General features: G+C 43.9%; 1 protein-coding gene across 1 annotated transcript; it reads right to left on the bottom strand.

Annotated features, from left to right (window-relative positions):
- Positions 1-3,924: 3,924 nt before the first annotated feature.
- fam110b (family with sequence similarity 110 member B) lies at positions 3,925-7,154 on the bottom strand (the record flags this gene model as incomplete). Its single annotated transcript, XM_083928866.1, has 3 exons — positions 6,573-7,154; positions 5,832-6,244; positions 3,925-4,807 (listed from the first exon to the last, which is right to left on the bottom strand). The coding sequence occupies exons 1-3, from the start codon at positions 6,693-6,695 to the stop codon at positions 3,925-3,927; spliced, it is 1,419 nt and encodes a 472-aa protein (XP_083784992.1). The 5' UTR covers positions 6,696-7,154.
- Between the last annotated feature and the right edge of the window lie 20,817 nt (positions 7,155-27,971).

Genomic DNA, 27,971 nt, shown 5'->3' with positions numbered 1-27,971 from the left:
CCATGTACAGTATAAGCAACTATACACACCGTAAATCTAAAGTATCATTTGGAGAGAACACTGACATAAAATGACCATAATCTCCACTCCACCATCCTGTGCTATATGTACTGTAATATTTCCTGTAATGGTGAACAGAAAGCTTCATAAGTATTGCTTTTAGTGTAGGCATCGTGCCTGGTGGTCAACATAATCACAGATGTTTACTGACACTGTTTTGAAAGGCGAGTTTTGGTGTCCTGCAATGGAAATGCTTGAGGCGTTGATCATTTGATCTCTCATTCATTCATCTTCAACCGCTGGGGGTGCTGGAGCCGATCCCAGCTGACATCGGGCGTGAGGCGGGGTACACCCTGGACAGGACGCCAGTCCATCACAGGGCACATAGAGACTTACAGAGACAGACAACCATTCACACCTACGGGCAATTTTAGACTCAACAATTAACCTAGCACGTGCATGTCTTTGGACTGTGGGAGGAAACCGGAGTACCCGGAGGAAACCCACGTCGACACGGGGAGGACATGCAAACTCCGCACAGAAAGGCCGAGGCCGGGATGCGAACCTGTGACCTTCTTGCTGTGAGGCGACAGTGCTAACCACTACACCACCAATTTCATTTGATTGTTGATGATCATTAGCCTGGAAATCCAGAGCCACATCTATTCAGACGTATGGTCAGCCAACGGGCGATAGACCCTCCAAACCAAGCCCCCACCACAGCGGCTGCAGTTCTCTGAGTGTCCACTAGGGGCAGGTTTCATAACAGAGCAGTTTCTCATTGACCCCCATGTTAAAGAGGCCGTTTTCATTCTAGTCTGTAGCAAGTGAAGACATGATGGCACATGTAATATGGGTAAACGTTGGCTTGTTTAAGTCACTTAACACCTGTAGTTTATTTCGTTCGGTTTGCACCAGATTTAAAAAAATGATGCAAAGTTGTGGTCCGTTTCATCCTCTCACTGACCTGATTTCATGGGGGGTTCCACACATTTACAGACGTGTCTTTCACCATGTAAGTCAATAGGAAATGTCTTTTTGTCCTCATGGCATCACGTGACGATGTGGAAGTTGTAATTACACTGTTTGGTCACTATGTCATATTGGCTTCAAAGCCCAGCGTACTTCCTGGGGGGCTGGTCAAGTCAAATTTGGCTGTTCAATATAAATGTATGACTTCAAACCAGCTATCTCCCCTCTCCTCTAAACTGATTTAGTGTCAGCATAAACACATCACAGTTTTTTTTCCTTCATATAGACTATCAAGCAACGCTTTACAGATTTTTCAACACAGAGCTAATGTGTGCTGACTATGCTGACATCAGAGAGCTGCATGCAAACAAGGGGTCCTCACTTTGCAGCCCCTGTACTACACCTCTACTACACGTCAAGCAAGAAACTTTAAAAATGCCTGTTTTCTGGAGTTTGGCTCGATCAGGAGAATCTCAACGCTGATAGGCTCTTGGTGACGTAGCTTCACACAATCCATTTGACCAAATCTACCCCCCCCCCCCCCCAAAAAAAAAACAAACAAACATGTATTTATTGTTTGAATTATAAACGGAAGGTTCGGGTAAGTGTGAAACAGCCTCTGAATAACCATATCCCATCACAGGACACTAAAACTCTTGAGTGACATGAACAGGTTGATGAGCATGATGATATGATGGTGTGACCTTAATGATGTAAGGATAAATATGCTTGAGAGATTATATTTTGTATTATGTTTGTATCTGTCCAGATCATTCACTGTCAATGTCCTCCGTTACCTTCCTCACTCACAGTCATCACACGCTTCAAGGCCTTCATTTAGCAATCACAATAACTAGCGCAACAAGAGCTAAAGCTTGGTCAAAGCTAGCTTACCATCAGTTGTATGACATTTTTGAAGGTCACAGTCCTAGTTAACAACTGGACTCATTAAGTTAGTGCTGAATTGATCCAATGTTGCTTTAACAGTCACCTATCACAAATATCAACTTAACCAAGCTGGCTTCATTGAAGTCAGTGTACCAGCATCACTGACTTTCCAATGTGATTTCTAATTTTTGATACATAGAGTTCAGTATCTGCTTTGAAAAGATGACAGGACCCTTTTTAAAGTTTGTTTTAGCACAGACATCAACACTGACACAAAGCTTTCTCAAAGGGGCCATTTGACACAGAAGAACAGGTGGAACTAAGAATGTTAATGGTGGCCTTGACCAAAAAGCTATGGTGCCAGTTTCTATGAGGAGATAACATAAAGTCAGTTAGGGCTGCCACTTTTTATCTGAAATTCAAAGTACCGTTCAATTGTAGTCAAATTGATCTGTAATCAAGTCAAAATTCCTGTATTGCACTCTGAATTATCACTCTGATCTATCAGTAAGCTAGGCTTCTGTTGTTGCTGTTTTTTGCTAACATAAAATGTATAAACAGTACAAAAATGTAGATAAAAGTAAAGCTGTTTGCGGTAACATTAGCACAACAAAGCCGATGTTACCTGTTAGCTTGTCAGGCAGTGAAGGCACTGCAAATGAACAGGACCATATCAATTCTACAACAAAAAATTAAAATGAATTCAAACAAATAGTAGGATACGTTTGCACTAAAAGCAAATTGGCCCGAATCAGATTTTTTTTCAGAGCAGTGTGGACACAACTTTCATATGTGGTCCCAAATCAGATTCATATCGATCATTGAACATGAGACCGCTATGGGAACAGTCATATCAGAATTCATGTGTTTTTCTCCACATAGTACTTCACTGTGTAGGCGCAGATCAACAGTGTTCCTCTTAGCCCTGCCCTACTGTGCTGTGATTGGCTAATACTTGTTGCCTTAATGTGCCCTGACATCATCTTTGTTCTGCCTCAGTCCCATTTTGCTGGTGGTGGTGGACGGTCAGCAGCTCCTGAGAGCAGAGATGTACAATCATAGATGCTCCTTGAGTTAAAGCTATGACTTTGTTTGTTATTTTACCGTGTGTGTGTGGTAACATGTGAGGTGTTTCAGGGCAGATATCCATTCAAATTGTAGACAGACTGACAACAGATATGGGTCACTTCAATATTTAAATGTCATCAGTCTAGGCAGAAAGATCGGCTCTGGGGGGGAAAAAAAATCGGAATTGAACATTAAGCTCTGTGATGTGAACATAGCCTTAGTCGTCTGAACTTGATTTTCTGACAAAGCGACAGCCCTAACATTGGTCAAAGAAATATGCTGATCAATCCCCATAGAAAGCGATTTAGAAGTGGTTTTGACATCCATCCACTGCGTGGTGAAGACAGTTTGCCCAGTCAGTGTCCACTCAGCCTCTCAGGAGCGGCTGACAGGACAGAGATGGCAGAACGATGCTTGGAGTTGGTGTGGATTGAACAGATATAGTATGGAAGACAGTCCCACTTACCATGCTTTGATTGGTCAAGCCAGAATGTTCTCTGTGACAAAGGCCTATAACCCTTTGATGTGAAGCAGTCACTCTATGGGTCCTTTGACAATCGCAGTGCATTTGGCTCTCGGTTTGTATATTTGCTCAAGCAAATCAAGCAAATAGACATACTTTATCTGTCAGATTATGCAGTGTTCATAGAGAAACAGTTCAGTAACTAGTTCCTTTTCATGTCCCGTGTTTGTCTCTCCCAACCGAACATTTGATTCATATGAGTGTCCAAACTTGATTCCTTTGTGTTCATAGTGTTCATGTTGTTCTAACTGGATTAGAGTAATTTCCTAATTCCTTCATTCATTTCTAAACAAAATGTTTTCTTACCAAGTTTGTCAGACCTTCAAGCTTTCTCTTCCATCCATTCATTCATTCATCTATACATTTTGACAAGTTTTCAGGTCAGCGCCAAGATCAGTCTCTAATCCTGTGAGAAATTCTGCTTCATCTATCAATTCTGTAAAAAGTACATCCAATCCACTGTAGGGCTTGTCCTAAACATGGGAGACTTTTTGTGTCTCTCTCGCTTGTTTGATGCTGTACAGCCACTTAATGACTCTTGCATTTCGCTCCACAGCTGAGATGCCATATGGAACGCGCTCCCCGGCCTCCTCCTCCTCGTCCTCATCCCCATCTGACAGCCCATCATTTGAAGATCGCCGCGACCGGTCGCAGTCAGAGGAGATCATAGAAGCTGATCGGAAGTTCAGGCTGACAATGTCTGAGTTAGCCCGCGCAAAGTTCTCTGGGCCAACTGCCTCCAACTCCTCTGGGTCGAGGCCGCAGTAGTTAAAAAAGCGTTCCACGTCAGCTCCAGCCCGGGCGTACCGGTCTGACAGGTCTGATTTAGATCTGTGTAACGAGGAGCGTCGAGCCACCGATGAACCAAGCTCAAGCTCCAGGTTGGCATCGGTTAAAGTATTGGAAGGGTCTCCCAAATCACAAGGTAGCGACTGAGGAGTGGTGTTGTCACAGAGAGAGGGGGATGGAGATGGACGAGGGGGAGGCAGTGACAAGGAAAGTGCGGGAGGAGGGAGGGAGGCAGGGTTAGGTTTGGGAGGGAGCGGCGGAGCTGAGGAGCTGCCGGATCGGGCCGCACGAAGTGGCTTGCCATTGCACAGTCGAAGGAGGTCAGATGAGGAATGGGAGGTTAATAGAGGTGGTAATGGGGAGCGAGAACGGTCTATTACTCCTTCAGCTCGTCTGCTAAGGTTGAGGTTTCCTCCCTGCTGTGGACTGCGACGTCCCCCGCTGTTGATCGGCGGGACCTTCAAGGAATGGGAGAAGGATCGAAGGGAGTGTGAGGTGCTTGGGCTAGGAGCTGAGTCTTGTGGTTGTTCATTAAGGGTCATTGTAGATCGGTAGGTTAATGGCATCCTAGGAGCAGAAAACAGGATGATAAATACATATAATGTAGTAGAAACATGTGGGAAGACAAAAAGTGTGTGGACTAAAACGTAGCTGAATTCAAGCACTTGCATACTTGCGGACATACAAACCTTGTTAATAACTAGGTATTACTAGTGTTTCTGTTTAACAAGGTCCACGTATCCTGAAACATTGTAATGTCCCAGACAAATGGGAGAATTCTGGTCAAATATTATTCCTGTCCCTCCCCGCAAGGAAAAAAGTCGCAGTGAGCAGCAAGACCCTTTAGCAGCCCACCTGTCAGGTAGGCTGCCCTTGAAGTTTTCTATTTTGTTGGCATAACATTGAAGTACATGAAAGCCACAGCCTTATTTGCCTGTCGGGAGCTCTGTGTGCTGTGGACCTGGAAAGCAGCAAGGTCCGACATGGGTGCTGTAAAGCTCACTGCCGGAGCCACAAACCACCTCCACCCCAACCCTCTCCAAGCTGAAGTAGCGGCGAACCCTGAGAACCCTTGGATTAGCTGAGAGTTAGGGGGAGGCAGGCACTGCCAAGATGCAGACGGCTGGAGTTTAATGGTATTAAGTTATTGTTTAAAGATTCCCTATTATGCTAGTTTTCAGGATCATATTTGTATTTTTTCGGTCAACTACAATAGGTTTACATGCTTTGATCTTTAAAAAGCACATTATATTTCTCATATTGTCCATTGCTGCAGCACCTCTGTGTTGCAGGCTCTGTCTGAGCTTCTGCATGAACCATAACTTTAATAACACTGAATCTTTACTCAAGCTTTGATTCCCCTACCCTGAGGCTGTGTACTAGTTAGCTAGTTATCAACATTAGCTTATCATCCTTTTATAAACCATAAATTTGATCATCCTTACTGGAAAGAGACACTATTAATTATTTGGAGGAAGAGTTGGTAACTGTTGCTCACCACCTGGACCAAACCGATGACCTATTTGCAGTAGACATGTTTAAACACAAAAAACGCTCAGAATAATTTCTTAAATGTTAAAGCATAATTTACCCCGACGGTGTCCAACTCCTGGTCATTCCCCCTGATGACCTCATTAAAACAGCACTCTTAGCTCCACCTCCTAGTCCTTCAGATCCTGCTCCTGAAGAGGATGACGAGTTCAGCAGATTCTTAAGGATCTCCAGGTTTAAATTCTCCCGCTTGCTGCTGCCGCTGCTTGTTGCACATGTGTCTGACTTGGCGTTGTTATTGGATGCTTTGAAAGGTATCCCGCCTCCGTGTCCTCCTCCACCAATCCCAGGGCCTCTCTTGGACAGGAGGGTGTGACCAATTGGAGGCTTAGCCAGCACGGGTGGTTTGATTGGCTCCTGCTTGGCGTTGATGACTTCTTGGCTCTTGACATACTTGGCCTTGTCAGCTTCTAGTCTCTCAACAGCACTGAGGCGCTTTGGGTTAGGTTCCACCTGAGACAGAGTGAAAATATGTTAATGAACACAACATCCAATAATTAAGGGGTGTGGCCTATTGAGTGACAGCTAGCCTCTGGCCCTCACTTCTCCTCGGGAAAAACGTCAGCCAGATGGACGTATCGCCCTCCCCCCAATGTCACAAACATGCCCTTTTTTGGTAAGAGGTAATGAGGCGAAGTCTGACAAGACGGCAAGTACGATTGGATCAAGTTGAGAGAGCGAACCCTGATCAGTATGCTACATCCATTTTTTTAATAAAGTCTATACTCTACACACTGAATGGGGATTTGGTGTATTTCTGTAAACAGTAATGTAACAGTACCTGTCTCCTGAAGTAGTCAGGGCCCTTATTGAGGATGCGGAGGGGTACAGTTGAACTGAAGGCCGTTGCGGGGCCAGCGGCCTTGCTATCTGGCAGGGCTGGAGCCAGTGTCTCTGTCGGCATGGCAACAAGGCGACCGGGGTGGCCGGCCGTGGTGGCAGCGGGTAAGGGGGGGTCGACAGAGGGCGGGGGCACCGAAGGACCCCCAAAACATGAAGACACAAGGTGATGAAGAGAAAGTCTAGAAAGAGATGAACCCCTTGGCCCTCTTCATCGCCTGGGCCCGACCGAGCCAGACTCTGGGCCGGGGGGCTGGTGAAGTACTGTTTTCAAATATACTAGAGCATCGAGTAGGATATCTCTATTAGCAGCAACAACTGACTTCACTGGGTTTTACTGAGACGTCTGTTCCTCAAGCAAGATGGACGGATAGATGGATAGAAAGAGAGAGAACGAGTACAGTGTCAGATTGGAAAAGAGGAAAAAGAGTGATGAGTGTGTTTCAGTGCAGTGGTGTGGATGAGTGCTTCCACAGTGCCGAAGGAAAGTGATGCCCCTCTGCCTACCCGTGCTCGCTCAGCTCTGTTTTCAGCTCGCCACACTATCTGAAAGAGGAGAGAGAAAGAAACATCCAATGAGGGTAGAGTTAGACTGTGACATCATGCACCTAGCAACAATAGCAGGAATAGCTATGACATGCATACACAAGCATGCACGCCACCATGTGAAGAAAGCTAACAGTGTAACTGATGCTTAATGAATAGAAAACTCATTTCTGATGACATCAACATAAGCATGAAACTTTTCATTTCAATGTTAACTCATGTAAGATAAATAACAGAACACTTAGTTATGTTCCAGAAACAGCCCACGTTCCCACAGGAGCTGCCCACTGAACTAGAGCTGCAACAATTAATCGGTCAACTATTTTTATAATCAATTAATCCTTAAAGTGATTTTTTCATGCAAAATTGACACTTTTTTTTATCTCAAGTATGGAGAAATCATGCTTTTCTCAGTCATGTCTCAACATCATGTTAAACTTACAAAACAAGACATTTAAAGGGCACCTATTATACTTTGTCAGGTTCATACATGTATTTTGTCTTTACATGCTCTGATGTTCGAAAAACACTTTATTTTTCTCATTACTGCTGCACCAGTATTCACCCTCTGTCTGACGTCCTACTCACACTGTCCATCCTTACCGTGCCCAAGCACGATTCACAGCTAAAGTCTAGTTTGTTTGACCAGTGCGAGAACAACTGTTCCACCACCCCCTGGAACACAAGCTTGGAGTTATCAGAACACTACAACATAGAGGGGATAACGTACCCACCAGCTCACAGGCTCAAGGGGAAAAACACAAGCACCTGAGAGGCGCCCTCACATCTTGTGGTTACCCCAGCTGGACTTTTGTGAAAACGGCAGTTTCACACTGCATCCCTGTTTATTTCAAACCCAGTAACACACTCGGACAGAGACTAGTACATCCCAAGGACAGAACACCACACACCCACAAAAACAATATGGTTTATGCTGTCCAATGCAACGAGGAATGCAAGGATCTCTACATTGGAGAAACAAAACCACCACTGCATAAACGCATGGCCCAACACAGGAGAGCTAACTCCTCAGGCCTGGACTCTGCTGTCTCTAATAGAAGAGAACATATTTCTAATAGAAGAGAACATATTTCTCCTGTATTAGCTTCTCTGCACTGGCTACCTGTAAAATCTAGAATAGAATTTAAAATCCTTCTCCTTACATACAAAGCTCTTATTGGTCAGGCTCCGTCGTATCTTAAAGAGCTCATAGTACCGTATCACCCAACTAGATCTCTGCGCTCTGAGAATGCAGGGCTACTCGTCGTTCCTAGAGTCTCCAAAAGTAGAATGGGAGGCAGAGCCTTCAGCTACCAAGCTCCTCTCCTGTGGAACCAACTCCCAAATGTTATTCGGGAGGCAGACACTGTCCCCTTATTTAAAAGTAAACTTAAAACTTTCCTTTTTGATAAAGCTTACAGCTAGGGCTTACGATAAGACTTTATTCTGCTTAATGATGCTGCTATAGGCCTAGTCTGCCGGGGGATAATACTTTTCCTGATACTCTGAGCTTCTCTCCTCTCTGTCATTCATGTCCCATCAATGCATGTTACTGATTCAGCTTCTTCCCCGGAGCTGTTTGTGCTTTGTCGTCTCGCAGGTCTCTGCTGATCGTGGTGGTGCTTGCTGCCGTGGTCCTACATGACGCTTCCTGCTGCTATTGTCACTGTTACTCATATATACTATCACTAGTTTAATAAACTATAAAATTTGTAGCTGTATCGTAGCTGCTATTGCCACTACTCATCATTGATCATGTTTGCCACCAAAATTATTATCATTTTCATATTCTGTCACCTTAGCTGTGCTTGTTTCTACTATTCTGTTGTATTAACTGCCTTAACATATACGTCATATTCACATTACTATAAATATTATAGTTACTGTTAGGCTTTGCTTGCATCTCTGGAAGTGTGTCTGTCTGTCTCTCTCTGTCCATCTGTGTGTCTTTTCTCTCTTTCTCTCTCCTTTTCTTCCTCCCCAACCGGTCAAGACAGATGGCCGTCCTCCACAGAGCTGGGTCTGTCTGACGTTCCTGCCTGTTATAGGGAAGGTTTTCGTTGCCACTGTACTCTACAGAGGAATTGTTGGGTCTATGTAAATCATAAATAAGTCATTGAGTGTGGTCTTTACCTACTCTGTAAAGTGTCCTGAGATAACTTTTGTTATGATTTGATACTATAAATAAAATTTAATTGAATTGAATTGTCCACTTACTGTACATCTCAAGGAGAAAGCCCACTCCTTTGATGACAACAATGTCCACATCCTGGACAGAGAGGACAGATGGTTTGACAGAGGAGTAAAAAAAGCCATCAATGCAAAAGTAGAGAAACCATCACTAAACAGAGGAGGAGGTCTGCGACACCACTTGTCTCCAATTTACAATGCTGCCCTTTCATCCCTTCCCAGGAGATTCAACAATATAACCTCAAGAACAACTGTTCACAAATGGCCTCCTGTGACTCCAACGACTGTCGTTCTAACCCAGTAGAGCACTAACAAAGTCCAAACCGACTTCCCACCAACGACTGTCACTCTAACGATCTTAGGTACTTGGAGCACAAAGGGTTCCAGTGACATCATCGGCCTTGTGAGACGTTAAATACCTGGATCTCAACACCAGTTAGTTGGACCAGTCCCAGCCTGGTCAGATCCGTACATGAACTGATGAAGCCTCTTGGATGAGAGGTGAAACGTTTTCCTAGACAAATAACCAAGTCCAGTTGCTTTTGACTGAAATTGCTTTGGGGATACATGTTTTGAAAGACTTACCTACTGGCCCCGGTACCAGCTGCTCCATTCAAGTCGATTACCAAATGCAATCCAAAAGGAATGAGCCCATTGATGATTTATTCCAGCAAAATACGTAAACGTTGTGGTTTGTGGCAGTTTGGTGAAAGGTCCCGCGCTTTCCCCGCAGCACCGAAATATTATGCAGATCTCAGAGGGAAGGGGGGCGTGTGTTGCGGCCAGCATATGTGAGTGCAGGCACGGGTAAAGGCGACTAGCCTGCAACTTGAAGTGAAGAGAGACGGAATGGTTTGTGTTTGTATCTTTCCCGGCTGTGAAACAAAAATGAACGCTTACAACCCAGAAACTTTTCATAGGCTGCCATTGTGGTACGATGAGCGTGCTCTGATAAACCAGTGGCTTATAGTTTTGAATCTGGACATTGAGACGGTGATCAAGACGCTTAGGCAGAGGGATTACCGTGTCTGCCACAAACCACAACGTTCACATGTTTTGCTGGAATAAATCCTCAACGGACTCCTTGCTTTTGGATTGCATTTGGTTATTGACTTGAATGGAGCAGCTGGTACCAGGTCCAGTAGGTAAGTCTTTCAAAACACTCTTTTAATAAACTCTGGGTTCACTAACTACGTTGTTGGTGCTTTGTTGTCTGTATAGGGACTCTTATCATGCTAGTGCAAAGGTTTAGTTTTATTTTGAGCAGTGTTAGTGGTTAAAAAAGACGTTTTAATGCCTTCACCGTTCTGCCCCGAACTAATCAGTGTTAGCTGCGACAGGCTGTTAGCGATCCTCTGGAAAATCTACATTAACAGTTAATACACAAAAAGAATGTCCTCAACGGCTTATTTGATGACCCAATTTGCCGAAAAAGGCCCTAGGATTATTTCACACCGGAATTTCACTTTAATGGGTTGATTTTACTGAACCACAATAACAGATAAGAACCTGAGGATAATACTGATGATGTACAGACTGAATGAGCACAGTCTGAAAATAGAGAAGGGCAGACAGACCTGTGTGTGGATAATGTTTTTTTCTAATCTAAGAATATGAAGCCGCTGATATTGGATTGAAAAATCTGTATGGAATATTAATTGTGATTATGAAACCGACTGATGGTCTGTCTGTATGTATTATGTACACATAAAAAAATGTGTGTGGGTTGGCCTTATCTGCCCCCTGCATAGATGGTACACACACACACACACACACACACACACACACACACACACACACACACACACACACACACACACACACACACACACTCTCTCTCTAAACTCATGATAGTCATGAGAGAGTGGGTTCCAGCCCTAGATTCCCCTTAGGCCTTTCCTTTCCCACAGAACACTGCTGTTGTTCATTTCTGGCTTTATGAATTGTAATGTCTTATTATTGTGTTTACCAGGAATCAGATGTGCACTGCAGGATAGCTGAGAAGGACGCCCAAAGAACACACACACATTGCGTTAAGATTGCATGGTTTAATCCTTAAAACCTCTATGTCTTTGTGTTAGCATGTAGCATTGACTGTTGATAGAGAAGTGAGACAACCAGGCTCAAAAGCAACACATACACTGACCAGGTTTGTGGACAACCCGGGCAAATTTCCAACCAATGTCCAGCGACAGCCTTCATTCTGCTTCACTTTAGGGGGGCCATACGTATTGATGAATGAAACATCAGTGAGTGAACTGGTACGCTTCATGGTGATTGGTCGGGATTATATAAATGGAAATGACCTTGTTTAACCACGAGTTAGTATCTAGAACGTTGTGTGTGCAGTGTCATTTTAAGTGTCTCTCTCCTCCACTCTCCACCTTCTTTTTTACCTCTTGTTTTCACCTCTTGGCATACAGCCAAGAATAGAAAGCACACACACACACACACACACACACACCCCTCTATTTCCTGTGTTAGCAACATGTTGAGTAGATGCAGCAGAACTCTGCTGGGAAACCAACCACGCTCTCAGCAGCAGGCGCCAATGCACTCCACATTCCCATCCGTATTCATCATAGTTCAGTGTTCGCTCTCAAGGGTTGAACTTTCCATTTAAATTGACGTGGTTGAGCACAAACACTGACTTACATAAACCTGAACAAGATGCTGTTATACCATCACAAATACACAGGTACTGAGGAAAAAGTACAGGGATACACATCAACTAACACACTTCATTCAGCTGAGTGATGTGGTCTCTTCCAATATGATAATTTACAGTGTTCTGGTCATACACCTACAGGACAGGTGTTATTACTCCCATTAATGGATCGCTGTCTCATTAAAGTGTACTAGTGAGTCATTCCAGTGACCCAGCTTACACGATAGCAGGACCCTGGAACTGGCTCACTTCAATGGAATGCAGCCATTATTGATGTTATTAGTTAAATCTGTTGTTTCTCTGCCTCAAGTCAAAATGTCTGTTTGTTTGTCTGTCTGGTGGGGCCAGAACACCTGGATCGCCCCCTGGCGGCTGGCTGCAGTAGAACTCCCCCCTGCATGTTAGCAGATGGGACTTGGACGCAACTAAAAAATCAAAATACAACTCAACTTCAGTTTTTCAAAGAGGGTTTCTGTCGATGTATAGTCGATGGTAGTTTTTGTCATGCTGATGATTGTTCAAATGTTTGTCTCTCTTGTAAGTTTGGTTTTAATTTGTTATTTAAGCTTTAAAAACAGGGTCAAAGGCCATGATAGACAGATGTGATTTATTCAGTCCAATAACAAATTGAAAGTTTATAAACTACTGATTTAGTATCAGGGAAGTCACCTAAACTTATGTTAGTCTAAAAGTTATCTGTTAGATTTGCCTGTTAATTATCTTTTATGTAAGTATCTATTAAAGAGTGAGTTAAAACAATAGTGATTGGTTATATGACCCACTAATGAAAGCACTTGTATTTGCTGCTTTGCCCAGAAATACATTTAAGTGTCTGTGGAGACATTTGCACGCAAAATTCGAATGCAGCGTTCTGTTAGTGACACACGTTGGTCAGCAGTGGTCGGTCTGCCGGCGGAGCTTGTCACTGCCGGTAATGCTGCCTATCATTGTAATCAGGAATAAGGAACTCCACTTCTCAGTCAGGCTTGTAGTAAGGGCATAAGTTGGAACATGTGTGTGTGTGTGTTTATGTATGGATTTAAGAGGGTAACATATAGAGGACGGACTAGAAGTAGCGAGGTGAATGTGTGTCAAAGTTTACAAAAGAGCACGCATGTCTCTGTCTGTATATTTCTATAATGCCTGATATTTCTTTTGTAAGAAACTCTAAAAGCAGCACAAAAGTCTACATACATTTCTTTGGTAAGACTGGATCTGAAGGACTTCCGGTTTGGCTGAGATGGAGTAGACACACGCCGAGTCTTGCTCCCACAACTTTTCATAATTTCACATTTCAGGACCCCGAAAGTCACAGCAAATAGTAATATTTGTCTCGTTTTACGGATGCACCACCGAAATACTGTATGTCAACATAAGTGACCAGACAGACTGTAAAAGACCAGGGGGCGAAGGTTAGCCCTGCAGAGGAGGCAGGCAGCCCTCTCCGTCGGTCTGAAAGCCTCCATTTCAACGCTTAAAGCAAAGCTGGACCACGTCCACGCCACAGTGTCCAGTACACTCAGAAGACAGGCTCCCTCAAGGTAAATGCAAATCTACAAGACAAGCAAATAGAAGAGAACATATTTCTCCTGTATTAGCTTCTCTGCACTGGCTACCTGTAAAATCTAGAATAGAATTTAAAATCCTTCTCCTTACGTACAAAGCTCTTATTGGTCAGGCTCCGTCGTATCTTAAAGAGCTCATAGTACCGTATCACCCAACTACTGAGAATGCAGGGCTACTCGTCGTTCCTAGAGTCTCCAAAAGTAGAATGGGAGGCAGAGCCTTCAGCTACCAAGCTCCTCTCCTGTGGAACCAACTCCCAAATGTTATTCGGGAGGCAGACACTGTCCCCTTATTTAAGAGTAAACTTAAAACTTTCCTTTTTGATAAAGCTTACAGCTAGGGCTTACGATGAGACTTTATTCTGCTTAATTATGCTGCTATAGGCCTAGTCTGCCGGGGGATAATACTTTTCCTGATACTCTGAGCTTCTCTCCTCTCTGTCTGAATCATTCATGTCCCATCAATGCATGTTACTGATTCAGCTTCTTCCCCGGAGCTGTTTGTGCTTTGTCGTCTCGCAGGTCTCTGCTGATCGTGGTGGTGCTTGCTGCCGTGGTCCTACATGACGCTTCCTGCTGCTATTGTCACTGTTACTCATATATACTATCACTAGTTTAATAAACTATAAAATTTGTAGCTGTATTGTAGCTGCTATTGCCACTACTCATCATTGATCATGTTTGCCACCATAATTATTATCATTTTCATATTCTGTCACCTTAGCTGTGCTTGTTTCTACTATTCTGTTGTATTAACTGCCTTAACATATACGTCATATTCACATTACTATAAATATTATAGTTACTGTTAGGCTTTGCTTGCATCTCTGGAAGTGTGTCTGTCTGTCTCTCCCTGTCCATCTGTGTGTCTTTTCTCTCTTTCTCTCTCCTTTTCTTCCTCCCCAACCGGTCAAGACAGATGGCCGTCCTCCACAGAGCTGGGTCTGTCTGACGTTCCTGCCTGTTATAGGGAAGGTTTTCGTTGCCACTGTACTCTACAGAGGAATTGTTGGGTCTATGTAAATCATAAATAAGTCATTGAGTGTGGTCTTTACCTACTCTGTAAAGTGTCCTGAGATAACTTTTGTTATGATTTGACACTATAAATAAAATTGAATTGAATTGAACAAGCGTCTGCTAACACTGGAGTCCTCCTGTGCCATCCAAGTAGAGAGCAACACTAAGCTGCTGGCTTAAGTTAGCGACCTAGAGTCCAGGAGCTGGCGCAATACCATCAGAGTGATTGGCGTACATGAATCAGTGGAGGGGCCACGACAGCCTTCTTCGCCGAACTACTCATGGTGGTTTTCGGCGAAGGCTTCTTGGAATCATCGCCAGAATGTGACAGGGCTCACTGCACGCTAGCCGAGAATCCAAAGAGGCTCCCCAATCGCCATCTACGAGGACTACGCACCGGAGGTGGGGGCAGTCACTGAGGCTAAAGCCTACGTAACATCCACCTCTGACTTATTAGTATTGTTCCTATGGCTAATGCTGTAAAGACAGGTACTGGAGTGCATCTGATATCCTGGAATACTAAGGGAATGAACAACACGATCAAAATTGGTAAGGTCCTGACACAGTTACAGCACCTTCAGGGGGATATGACGTTTCTGCAGGAAAGACTTCTCAAATCGGCATCCCACGTATTAAGAGGGGCGTGGATAAGACCACTCATCCATTTCAAATTTACATTTAGAGTTAGAGGGGCAGCTATCATTCATAAAAGGGTCCCGTTTGAGCTGGCGGCTATTATGTTATAGTTTCAGGCTCTCTCCAGAACACACTAGTGGTCTTAGTTTTGGTTTATGCGCCCACCTAGGACGATGAACAGTTATTTACCATGCTATTTGCAATAGTCCCAAACTCTGACAGTTACTTCATTATCATTGTTGGAGACTTCAATCTGGAGCAGGATGTGACTCTTGACAGATCTTCTCCTACACAGGTTACGCTATCCAAGTCTACTCACACAGTAAAAACATATGCATCACAGTTGGGAATTTCTGATCTCTGGAGGTTTAGAAACCACCATGGGAAAGCTTTCTCCTTTTTTTCCCATGTACACCACATATTCTCCCGAATTGATTTCTTCTTACCTGATTTGGGGGTAGACATTACTGATGACCAGTGGAGGGACATTCTGAAACTGGTCCACTCATCTTCGATTTGTGCCAGGCACGGCCTATTGCAGTAGAAGGTGCTTCATAGAGCCCATTTCACTAACGCTAAATTGGCTAAGATATACCCTAGTCACAGTGATTCTTGTAACCGCTGTAAGCAGTCCCCAGCCGATCACGCACACATGTTCTGGACATGCCTGAAACTTTCTGAATTTTGGTCCAATATATTTAAAACCCTCAAAAAGGCTCTTAACACAATTTTGGAACCAAATCCCCTGATTGCTCTTTTTGGGCTCCCTCCATCTAAAAATCTGCCCATTACTACACAATGTGTCGTGGCCTTTACCAACCTGCTCGCCAGACGTATCATTCACCTTAAATGGAAACAAGTTTCTCCACCGACTCATAACAGTTGGATACGTAAAATTTTCCAATGTCTATGGTTAGAGAAGTTAAGGTTTTCACAGGGTGGATCTTTGACAGCATTCCAAAAAACTTGGGACCCACTGCTGGCTCTTAGGGGTGAAACTCCATCCCGTTCGGTACGCATGTCACGGTTCGGGACATGTGGGTACTGTTCGGTTTATGAGGTGCAACGTAGCGTAAGCCTTCATGACTACTGTCCTTTCATCTCAGCGCTACGTCTCAGCGCGTCAAATCCCGGCGTGCCAGGAGACTTGCTCCATGCGCGCCCTGTATGCGCGCGACCACAACGCTACATAGCTCCCGCTACACTCTTCTTCGTGGGTTTCTGAATCCTCTTGGCAACAGCTCGCTAAGCTCCGTTTGGTTGTTGTTCTCAATCGTTTCTGTCAAATCACCACATCAATGTCTCTTTCTACTCTGAAAAAAAGAAAGGTTGACAGAAAACCGTCAGTTCACCAGGGAATGGAAAGATATGTTTTTGTTTCTGTCACTGTGGAGCCTGTGTTTACTCTGCAGCCATATCTGAGTGTAAAGAGGATAAGTTAATAAGGCATTTTCAGAAAAATCATGTTACTCTGCATTTATGTTACGTTAATTGTTGTCAGTCCAGTTTTTGATGGATAGATAAATGTAGTTAAAATGTAGTGTAGTAAAGTAAGTAAAAAGTAGGATATTGCACTGATTTGTAGCGGAGTAGGAGTATAAAGTAGCATGTAAATAAAATGCCCAGGTAAAAGTAAAAGAGCCTCAAACTTGTACTTTAGTCCAATAATTGAGTGAAAACCTCTGGTTAAGAGGTTTGTTCATTTAACAAGGATTGTTTTTGACAAGCTTGTTGCACTTTGAGGTCATGACTACTACTTATATTGATAAAATAAAGACAATATATGTACTATATTGGATTATGTACAATATCCATTAATGTGATGCTCATATTTTTACGGCCCCTCATTTTGGATCATTTTCGTCAACCGGCCCCAATTCCAAATTAATTGAATAACCCTGATGTAGCCTATTTCAGTCAGTTCAGTGATTGCTGTTTGTGCGTATTTTAGTGAAAGAAAACCTATGTGTTTATATTCTTACCTAGAAGGCAAACAATTGTTTACCTTTTTGCCAAATAAATATATAAACGCGTAAATGCAGCAATGTCTCTCCTACTGTTTCAAGATCTCCCTTGACTTTCATTTAAGATTGTTTCAGTAATCCCTAAACATGCTGCCTCATTATTTCAGTTTTTGCATGATTGCATGACATGTCCTTAAGAATATCTGATTAATAAAATAATCTAATTATTAGGCTATAGATCTGATCCATGGTATTTCATCTCATCTCATCTCATCTTCATCCGCTTATCCGGGGTCGGGTCGCGGGGGCAGCAGCTTTAGCAGGGGACCCCAAACTTCCCTTTCCCGGGCCACATTAACCAGCTCTAACTGGGGGATCCCGAGGCGTTCCCAGGCCAGTGTGGAGATATGATCTCTCCACCTAGTCCTGGGTCTTCCCCGAGGCCTCCTCCCAGCTGGACGTGCCTGGAACACCTCCCTAGGGAGGCGCCCAGGGGGCATCCTTACTAGATGCCCGAACCACCTCAACTGGCTCCTTTCAACGCTAAGGAGCAGCGGTTCTACTCCGAGTTCCTCACGGATGGCTGAACTTCTCACCCTATCTCTAAGGGAGACTCCAGCCACCCTCCTGAGAAAACCCATTTCGGCCGCTTGTACTCGCGACCTCGTTCTTTCGGTCATGACCCAACTTTCATGACCATAGGTGAGGGTAGGAACGAAGATTGACCGGTAGATTGAGAGCTTTGCCTTCCGGCTCAGCTCTCTTTTCGTCACAACGGTGCGGTAAAGCAACACCGCCCCCGCTGCTCCGATTCTCCGGCCAAACTCACGCTCCATCGTCCCCTCACTCGTGAACATGATCCCGAGGTACTTGAACTCCTTCACTTGGGGTAAGGACTCATTCCCTACCTGATGGAATGGTATTTTTAGAATCTAAAAGAAATAGAAAAAAACAACCGAACCGAACCGAAAACTGTGACCCCAAAACCGTGAAACACGTGCCTGTATCCATAATATTTTGGCTTCACTTTGTACAGCGGGAGGAAGTGAAGACAAATCGTCCATCTTTATATAAATTCTGTGGCTGAAAACTTGGTGACATTGTGACTACTTGCAAACAAACAATATTAAGTGCATACAAAATGGACCACAGTTCGATTGGTACCAATCTTGGATGACGTTTCATGACTGAAAGTGGCTCAGAAAAGTCAACACAAAGGACTTAAATACTAGGTCTAAACTATGTATGAATGTGTCCTCTACAGTCAGTCTGCTTCTCCTTCTAGTTGTATTCATTGTGCAGCTTTTCCTGGTTCTAATTTTCATAAAATCTGGTTATTTTACTAGCTGACATCATCACTTGGCTCTGCACGGATTTGTTCTACATTAATGACTCACTGTAGTGCCTGTGTGTGCAAGAGCTCAGTGGTCCAGATGGTTACTCAGTGGTAGCTGGAGTCTCATCAAATGACCTGCTAGCTGTACTACAGCTACGCAGCAGAAACCAAAAACAGTTTCCGCTACTGTACATAAGTAAGAAAACCTACACACCCGGTTTCATAACAGAGCAGTTTCTGTGTAGGGCCTGGGACAAAAAAACATTCTAGTCTGTATGTTTAGGTCATATCTCCATGACAACACTGAGGGGGGTGAATTTTTTTGTACCAGGCCAGTTTTTATTTTATTGGAGAAAAAAGTGTATGACTAATTAGGGGCGTGGATTAGCATGCTAACTCAGTCATCTCGACCTTGACTGCGGCCATTTGTGTGGTGGTGTTACCATAAGTGACAAGTTTGTTTTTTTTCTTCGATCAACTGTACCAACAGATGGTTTATTAACACAACGTGTTAGCTCTTTTATGCTAATTAAATAGCTGCACGATGACTTGCAATATAGCCTCAAAGTCTGTCAAGATGGCGATCCCATCGGCGAGTACGATTGGATCAAGTTGAGAGAATGGGCCTCTATGGAGAGGCTACGTCCATTTACACAGTTTATAGCTTCATCAGAACGTGACCTTCGGCATCTTGTGCATGAGTGAGGGTAAAATGGAGTGTGAGGAAAAACAGGCAGTTTGGTGCGGTGTCTGCCACGATGCAGGCGTTTTACTGTACGGTTGTGGTGAAGAGTGAGCTGAGCCGATAGGCAAAGCTCTTAATTTACCAGTCCATCTACATCCCAACACTCACCTGTCATGAGCTTTGGGTATAGTGACCAAGCGCATGAGAATGATACAAGCGGTTACAATTTGTTTTCTCTGTAGGGTTGCTGGGCTTAGAGGTAGACTGAGGAGCTCAGACATGCAGAAGGAGCTTGGAGTAATGTTGCTGCTTCATTGAATGTCGAAAGGAGCCAGTTGAGGTGGTCTGGGCATCTGATCAGGATGCATCCTGGGCATGTCCAACTGGTAAGAAGCCTGGCGTAGTCCCAGAACACACTGGAGAGATTATATATCCTGTCTGGCCTGGGAACACCTTGGGGGTCTCCTAGGAAGAGTTGGAAAACTTTGCTTGCGTCTAATAATCCTACCAAGGGGGGGCAGGATTTGTAGAAGGGAACAGAGAAGATGAAAACCATACATAACACGAAATTCTTTCATGCTGTGAAGCTGAGTTGAGGAATTCATGATTGTGTTTCCTAATTGAAAACACATCATTCTGTATCAGTATACGGGACATTTTTCCACAGTAACAAAAGCTGAATGTTGTCAAAAATTAAAAAATAATCTGTTACAACCTAGTCTCTCTTTGCCACCTCCTTCTCCAGCGCTGGAGAATTTTCTGACTACCCAATACATACCTTCTGGGAAATAAACGCTCTGGTTTGTTTGCATTCCTTTAAATCAATAACAATTTTCTTGAGCTGGGCTAAGCTCTGGAAAATTGGGTCCTCTGCAAAATAGTCTCAGGAGGGGACTTGTTTTGTATTAAAATGGTTATTTACCAAACCCCCCAGACAAAAAAACATTCTAGTCTGTATGTTTAGGTCATATCTCCATGACAACACTGAGAGGGGTGAATTTTTTTGTACCAGGCTAGTTTTTATTTTATTGGAGTTTAAAGTTTATGAATAATTAGGGCCGTGTTCTCTTGAGTGACAGCCAGCCTCTGGCCCTCACTTCTCCTCAGAGGTAAACGTCAGCCAGATGGACGTATTTCCCTCCCCCCAACGTCACATACATGCCCTTTTTTGGTAAGAGGAAATGAGGTGGAGTCAAAGTCTGACAAGATGGTGACTCCCATAGGCGAGGACGATTGGATCAAGTTCTCATGTGTGATGACGGAGAATACGCGGAGGAGGGCACCCAAATGCAGACACGGAACTCAGGAGACGGTATTAACATATTTAAAGAACTAAAAACAAACTGACACGATGAATGGACACAAGAGGAACAGGTACACAGGGAGACATCAGGGTATGTGGAGGGTATGATCCGGTACCAAGTGAGGCTCAGTACCGGGTTAATATACAGAGTGGCAGGTGATCAATGTTAACAAGGATCACCTGCCAGGAAAACAAACTCAAAATCAGAGAAACGAAAGAGAGCACATACAGAAAAACACAGACAGAGGGACACAAAAACAACGACTAAAAAAGGAGAGAGAGAGACTGTCCAGAACCAATCACAACACAAGTTGAGTTTTTTATCCAGTCTATGTTCTTTACCCACCAAACGCCCCGAAATATATTAAAAGTGAATGTCCACTGTGTGACAAGACTTTCACTAAAAGAAAAGACAAACACCTAGAGGTGAAGCCTGCATTTACTTTAGCTCTGGAGGAGGACACCAGACCAATTTGCTTGCTGTATGTTGCTCTCCCGTCACTGTAGCTATGTCCATCTCTTTTATACAGTCTATGGGTGAATCCTTCTGATGTTGTAGAGGAGAAATGGTCAGGAGCAGCAATGTTTGCAACAACAGTTTGTCATCCAGGGTCACTCCCAGGTTACCTGCTGTCTGAGATGGCACAACTGCAGAATTATCTCAACACAGAGGAAGACACCTGCAAGCTTAGCTCATTCCTTGCCACCAATTAAATTCTTAATGGTGATTAATCTAAACCGCTTAAAGACACTGCACACACGCACACGCACACGCACACACAAACACACACACACACACACACACACACACACACACACACACACACACACACACACACACACACACACACACACACACACCTTCCTAATAAATTCTTAATGCTGACCTCTATGGAAACAAGAGAGCAAAGTCATCGTTGCTACTCCTCTCTCCATCCTCCTCCTCCTTTCTATCCCTTCTTAACCTCCCATCAACTCACTGTTTTTTCTGCTAATCTGTCCCCCTCCCTTCTCCTCCCACACATTCTCAGCAGGCACTGAGGTGGACAGACTGCTCCAGAGCAGGAGCCCACAACGAAGGCACCACCAATAGGGTTCAGCCCATGTGATGGATACCAATACTGTTGTTTCTCCCAAAATATTCAAACCCACCTGAACATGCATCAGCGTGAGGTACCTAACTACGCCACTATAATGTCACAGGCAATTAATAGACAACTAGTACAACTCATGTTGTATTAATCAATTCTACAATCATATTAAAGATGAGCCACATAGGTCGCATCATAACAGAGGGGACTGACAGGGTGTGTGCGTGTGTGTGTGTGTGTGTGATGCTATAGCCACCTGGTGTAACAGTAAAGGTTAGAGCTACTTATTATTGGCGTGGCGAGAACAGAGGACAACAAAAACAATGAAACAATTACTCGAGTTACTCAATTACAACAAATCATCGTGGCAATGATGAATGAATGAATATACTGTGTGTCAATCTGTACAACCCTACATTAAATCGAAAAAGTGTGTGTTATCCCAGCCTGCAGCATAACCATTAGCTGTGGTGTCTTCCTGTACGCTCCATATATGAATGGGAAATGGATGACCCCTCTCTCACCTCTCTCTCTCTCTCTCTTTCTCTCTCTCTCTCTCTCTCCCAGGTTGTTTTACCGTTCTCTAATCTTATTACAGGCTTTCAGCTCTTCTAGGAGTAAAAGGGCTGTGTGGTATCAGCATTGTTATTGCATTTTCATATAACTGAGATCCCCAGTGAGGCAGGGTGGAAAATGTCAGTCTTTTAATAACAGATGGGCGAGAGAGGCAGAGAATGAAGGGAAACAAACAGCAACACAGTGATGTTGGTTAATCAATAAATACTGGAACACATATGGAAAATATATTAATGTATATATATTTATTAATACTCTGGTTCACTAATAATCCTTTTTATTATAATGTTAATAATTATAATTTTAACGTGATCATGTCCACCTGATATGAAAGTTATAATGTTGTTTCATTGCATTCACATGTCCTGTGTAACTAATCTATACTACATTGGAAGTCACACTGGGTCGTGTTGCCACCCGCTGAATCGCTAGCTATTGAAAACATTCGGAACTGTAGCCCAGAAGTCAGAGTCCTTTTCAGAAGGGATGATTTTTTTTAATGGGGCTGATGAACATGCAATTGTGATGTAGTTTGAGAAGGACAGGAAGAGCCAATGGTCATGGTGACTCCCATCGGGCCAGGCCTACTGAGTAGGTTAATGTTTATTTTAAGAAAGGTGAGCACAGACCCCAGCAGCCAGATTGAGACATGAGAACAGCCTACAGCCTCAGAAACACTGACATGCACCGACCTGATGTCAAGTGGACCGGGTTGAATCCACAGCAGGTCCCCTGAAACTGTGCAGACTAGAAGACATCACTGCTCTGATGGCCGTTTTCTCTCCTGTCTGGCAAGTAAAGGCTCATTTATGCTTCAAGTTTGTGCTAAAATAGAGACGTACCTTATCAACGTTCTAATCGTCACTGCCCTCATGCTTTTATGCGTCCTTTACGTTGGAATGGACATTGAGCAAAACATCCTCTAGAGGACGTCACTTAATTTCTTTTTGACAAGAACAAACATGGTGACGACAGAGGAGATAACAGTCCTACTTCTGTTGAGAAGGAGGCAAAAATGGCGGGCAGCGTTGTAGACGGCGGTGGTCTCTGAGACACTAAAGACGTCCCAGAGTGTGGATGGAGAATTCCACACATTGGTTCGACAGATGAGACAAAGTAACGACCAACGTCTCTTTCAGTATTTCAGGATGCCCGTCGGGGCTTCGATGACTCGCTCGCTCCTGATATTCACGGCACTCTTTGTGTCTGGTGCCCGACACTGCCCCCACGATTTCAGGTGGTACTGCAACGTTTGGTCTGTATCTGTACACATTCATAAGCTTGCAGAGTACGGACAGAAAAACGGACAAAATGTACGCATACGGACAGAAGGCTCCTTCAGTATGCGTATCTAACGAAGAGCATAAATGAGCCTTAAGCCTGCTTTTATGTTTTATTTTGAAGTTATAACTTGTCAGTGTGTGTAAGTCACAAACTTAATAGCAGAAGTGTCAGTGTGAGTCGTTGAGGGTAGATCTCAAGCTCATGATAACATTATTGTTAGTGCAGGTAGGCCCTGCTGTTAAGTCGTGATCTAGGCTACCTAGATTGATGATGTAAACAACTTTAGCTCACTAGGCGTCAGCTGTATTTGAGACCAACAGGATTGATGGAGACTCAGGGAGAATTTAATAGAATAATGGGTAGATAATTCATGTCCACACTCCAACATAGTAGGTGGCATTAATACACCTTAACGCTGGTTGCCAACTGCCATAAGAACCCATAAAGAAGAAGAAGTTGTCACCAGCGGACTGCAGTTCCATACCACAATTTGACGGCTTTCACTGGCAATGCATCTATGGCTGCTGTTAATACAACGGCAACGACATAAAAGTCTACTGTAAGGGGCTATTTCCATCCTTTTATATATATATATATATATATATATATATATATATATATATATATATATATAAATAAAAAATTCCCATTTATATATATATATATATATATACTGTATATATGGGTATTTTTCTTGCATGATCTTGTGTTATTATGAGAATTTAGCTGCTGTGCAAGATAATGGGCTGGGGTAACACGAGTCTGTGGATTTTTAGTCCCAGAAAGACAGTATCAACAGAGTGGGTGGAGAAGGGAATGAATCAGCTGCTCTGTAAACTGCACTGCACTACTACTTATTTTTCTATTCCATTGACTCCATTGAATTCTGAACACTTAAACTGAGAACCAAGATAACCAAGATATCACATGGAAAATGATCCATGAGCCTTGAATTTTAATCACAGATGATTTTGCACAGAAGAAGGTAAGAAGAAATGGTCAGGCTCATTGTAAGACAGCTCAGTGTGTGTTTGTGTTTATGGCTGCTTTAAAGCTGCAGTGTGCAAGTCTGGCAGATCAAGTTGACTCAGTCCAATTTTGAATGTTTACAACTCTCACGACCTTCCCCCTCTACTACCGAGCTCCTCTGCTCCCTCCCATCGAGTGCTCATCAGTGCGTGCGCACCAGATTCCTGTGAACACGCCCGTGTCTTCTCTTATCGATAAACATCATGGAGTACACGCTACACAGAGGTACGCTGGCTAACTTACTCATAGATAGCAACTGCTAACGTCATTGGCAGGCTCTATGATCAGTGCTTTCATCAGTGAAACTAGCTTTTCAATGAACAAATGATTGTAAGTCTTAATGAAAAACACACAGGAAAAACTCAGACAGGTACCCGTCTAATTAGTCAGCTACACATTGAGGCAACAGATACTGAAGTGGCACTGGGTATGAATCCTTAGGGCTTTATTGATAACACTGTGTCTGTTGTATTGAGTACAGAGAAGTGTCAGTTTCACAGATGAATTTTCTGCCCACTGCTCTCACCTTTATGCTTAGTTCTTCAATGTAAGAAGAGTCTCCATCTGCTCAGATTATGGGATTGGCTGACAAGTAAGTAAGTGTAAGTCCATGGATCAACTTTCTCTGAGACTGTACCACCAGCCAGTAGAACACACGCACAACCCACAGAAAAGTATTCCCTCTGTCCATATCTAGGAATCTTTGAAAATCCAAATTAAGGTCTGACCGATACAGAGTTACTAACGATATCGATTTTAAAATTTACAAATTACCAATACATAGGCCTGTATGGTGAATTTTTGAGCTTGAATGAAAATAGAAATTTACTATTGTGCAACAAATTTACACCAATATGATTCTGCAAAGGTTCTCACAAGGCTGCGTTCCAAACAAATAATGTATTACAACCAATTCTAGAAATCAAAACAGAGAAAATAAAGAATAGATCAAAATAAAATAGCTATTCTAAATCACCCGAAGCATTGTTTTCTACATAAATTTTCATATTGCAAAACATACACTGATACAGATGGATTCAGTTATATCTGAATGGACCGATAATATTGGCTGACTGGTATCAGTCTGGATCTAATCAAAATAAGAAAATAAAGAGAAATATCACTGAATTATCCCCAAGCTTTTAAAAACAGCATTGAGGTGTGGGATCTCGGCCGTCTAACCAACTCAGCTTCAACTAATAATGCACACAGACACAGCGTGGGTTGACAACGGGAGATAAACCTTTTTTTTAGGTGGCTACTCATTTCCACTTGGCTTCAAGCATCCATGTGGGGTATTTGGTGAGAAAAATGTTAAGGTCAGATAAAGGTTTTGAAAACATCCCTTCTTAACAATGAAAATGTGTTACTGAGATAAAATTTAGAGATACACTACTGTGCAAAAGTTTTAGGCTACCAAGGTGAGGTTGTGGAAGACAGTTTGGTGTCACAGGTCATACACCATGGCAAGACTGAGCACAGCAACAAGACACAAGGTAGCTCTACTGCATCAGCAAAGTCTCTCCAAACAGATATCAAAGCAGACTGGGGTTTCAAGATGTGCTGCTCAAACTCTTTAGAAGAAGAACAAAGAAACAGGTAACGTTAAGTGATCGGCCAAGGAAACTTAGTGCAGCAGATGAAAGACACATCAAGCTTATTTCTCTTCAAAATATGAAGATGTGCAGCAGTGCCGTGAGCACAGAACTGGCAGAAACCAGTGGGACCCAGGTCCACCCATCTACTGTCCCGAGGAGTCTGGACAGAAGTGGTCTTCATGGAAGAGTTGTAGCCAAAAAGCCAAACCTCCGACATGGAAACAAGGCCAAGAGACTCAACTATGCATGAAAACATAGGAACTGGGGTACAGAAAAATGGCAGCAGGGTCTCTGGACTCATCTCATCTCATCTCATTTCATCTTCAACCGCTTATCCGGGGTCGGGTCACGGGGGCAGCAGCTTTAGCAGGGGACCCCAAACTTCCCTTTCCCGGGCCACATTAACCAGCTCTAACTGGGAGATCCCGAGGTGTTCCAAGGCCAGTGTGGAGATATAATCTCTCCACCTAGTCCTGGGTCTTCCCCGAGGCCTCCTCCCAGCTTGACGTGCCTGGAACACCTCCCTAGGGAGGCGCCAAGGGGGCATCCTTACTAGATGCCCGAACCACCTCAACTGGCTCCTTTCAACGCGAAGGAGCAGCGGCTCTACTCCGAGTTCCTCACGGATGGCTGAACTTCTCACCCTTTCTCTAAGGGAGACTCTAGCCACCCTCCTGAGAAAACCCATTTTGGCCGCTTGTACCCGCGACCTCGTTCTTTCGGTGATGACCCAGCTTTCATGACCATAAGTGAGGGTAGGAACTAAGATTGACCGGTAGTTCGAGAGCTTTGCCTTCCGGCTCAGCTCTCTTTTTGTCACAACGGTGCGGTAGAGAGACTGCAACACTGCTGATCCTCACACTCGGCTGCGAACCGATCCAGTGAGTGCTGAAGGTTACCCTCCGACGATGCCATCAGGACCACATCATCTGCAAAAAGCAGAGACGAGATCCTCAGCCCACCAAACTGCAACCCCTCCCCTTCACGATTACGCCTCGATATCCTGTCCATGAAAATCACAAACAGGACTGGTGACAAAGCGCACCCCTGCCGGAGGCCAACCCCCACCGGGAACGAATCCGACTTACTGCCGAGGATCTGGACACAGCTCTCGCTTTGGGTGTACAGAGTGATCCCCTCACCCCATACTGCCGCAGCACCTCCCACAGTATCTCCCGAGGGACCCGGTCATATGCCTTCTCCAAATCCACAAAGCACATGTAGACTGGATGGGCATACTCCCAGACCCCTTCCAGGATCCTTGCGAGAGTGAAGAGCTGGTCCGTTGTTCCAGGTCCAGGACAGAATCCGCATTGTTCCTCTTCAATCTGAGGTTCCACTATAGGACGAACCCTCCTTTCCAGCACCTTGGAGTAGACTTTACCAGGGAGGCTGAGTAGTGTGATACCCCTGTAATTGGCACACACCCTCTGGTCCCCCTTTTTAAATAGAGGAACCACCACCCTGGTCTGCCACTCCCTTGGCACTCTCCCAGACTTCCACGCAATGTTGAAGAGACGTGTCAACAAAGACAGCCCCTCCAACCCAAAGCTTTCAGCATTTCTGGATGAATCTTATCAATCCCTGGGGCTTTGCCACTGTGGAGTTGTTTGACTACCTCAGTGACTTCCGCCAGAGATATTGACAATGATTCCCCATCAGCCTCCAGCTCTGCCTCTACAAAAGAGGATCTCTGGACTGATGAGTCCAAATGTGAAATATTTGGCTGTGGCAGAAGGCAGTTTGTTCACCGAAGGGCTGGAGAGCGCAACAATAATGAGTGCCTGCAGGAAACAGTGAAGCATGGTGGAGGTTCATGAAAGTTTGGGGCTGCATTTATCCAATGGAGTTA

The sequence above is a fragment of the Echiichthys vipera genome, assembly GCF_963691815.1.
Source record: "Echiichthys vipera genome assembly, chromosome: 15".
Taxonomy (NCBI): Eukaryota; Metazoa; Chordata; class Actinopteri; order Perciformes; family Trachinidae; genus Echiichthys; species Echiichthys vipera.
Note: the sequence above shows the minus strand (reverse complement) of the source record. Positions and strands in the feature narration are given on the sequence as shown.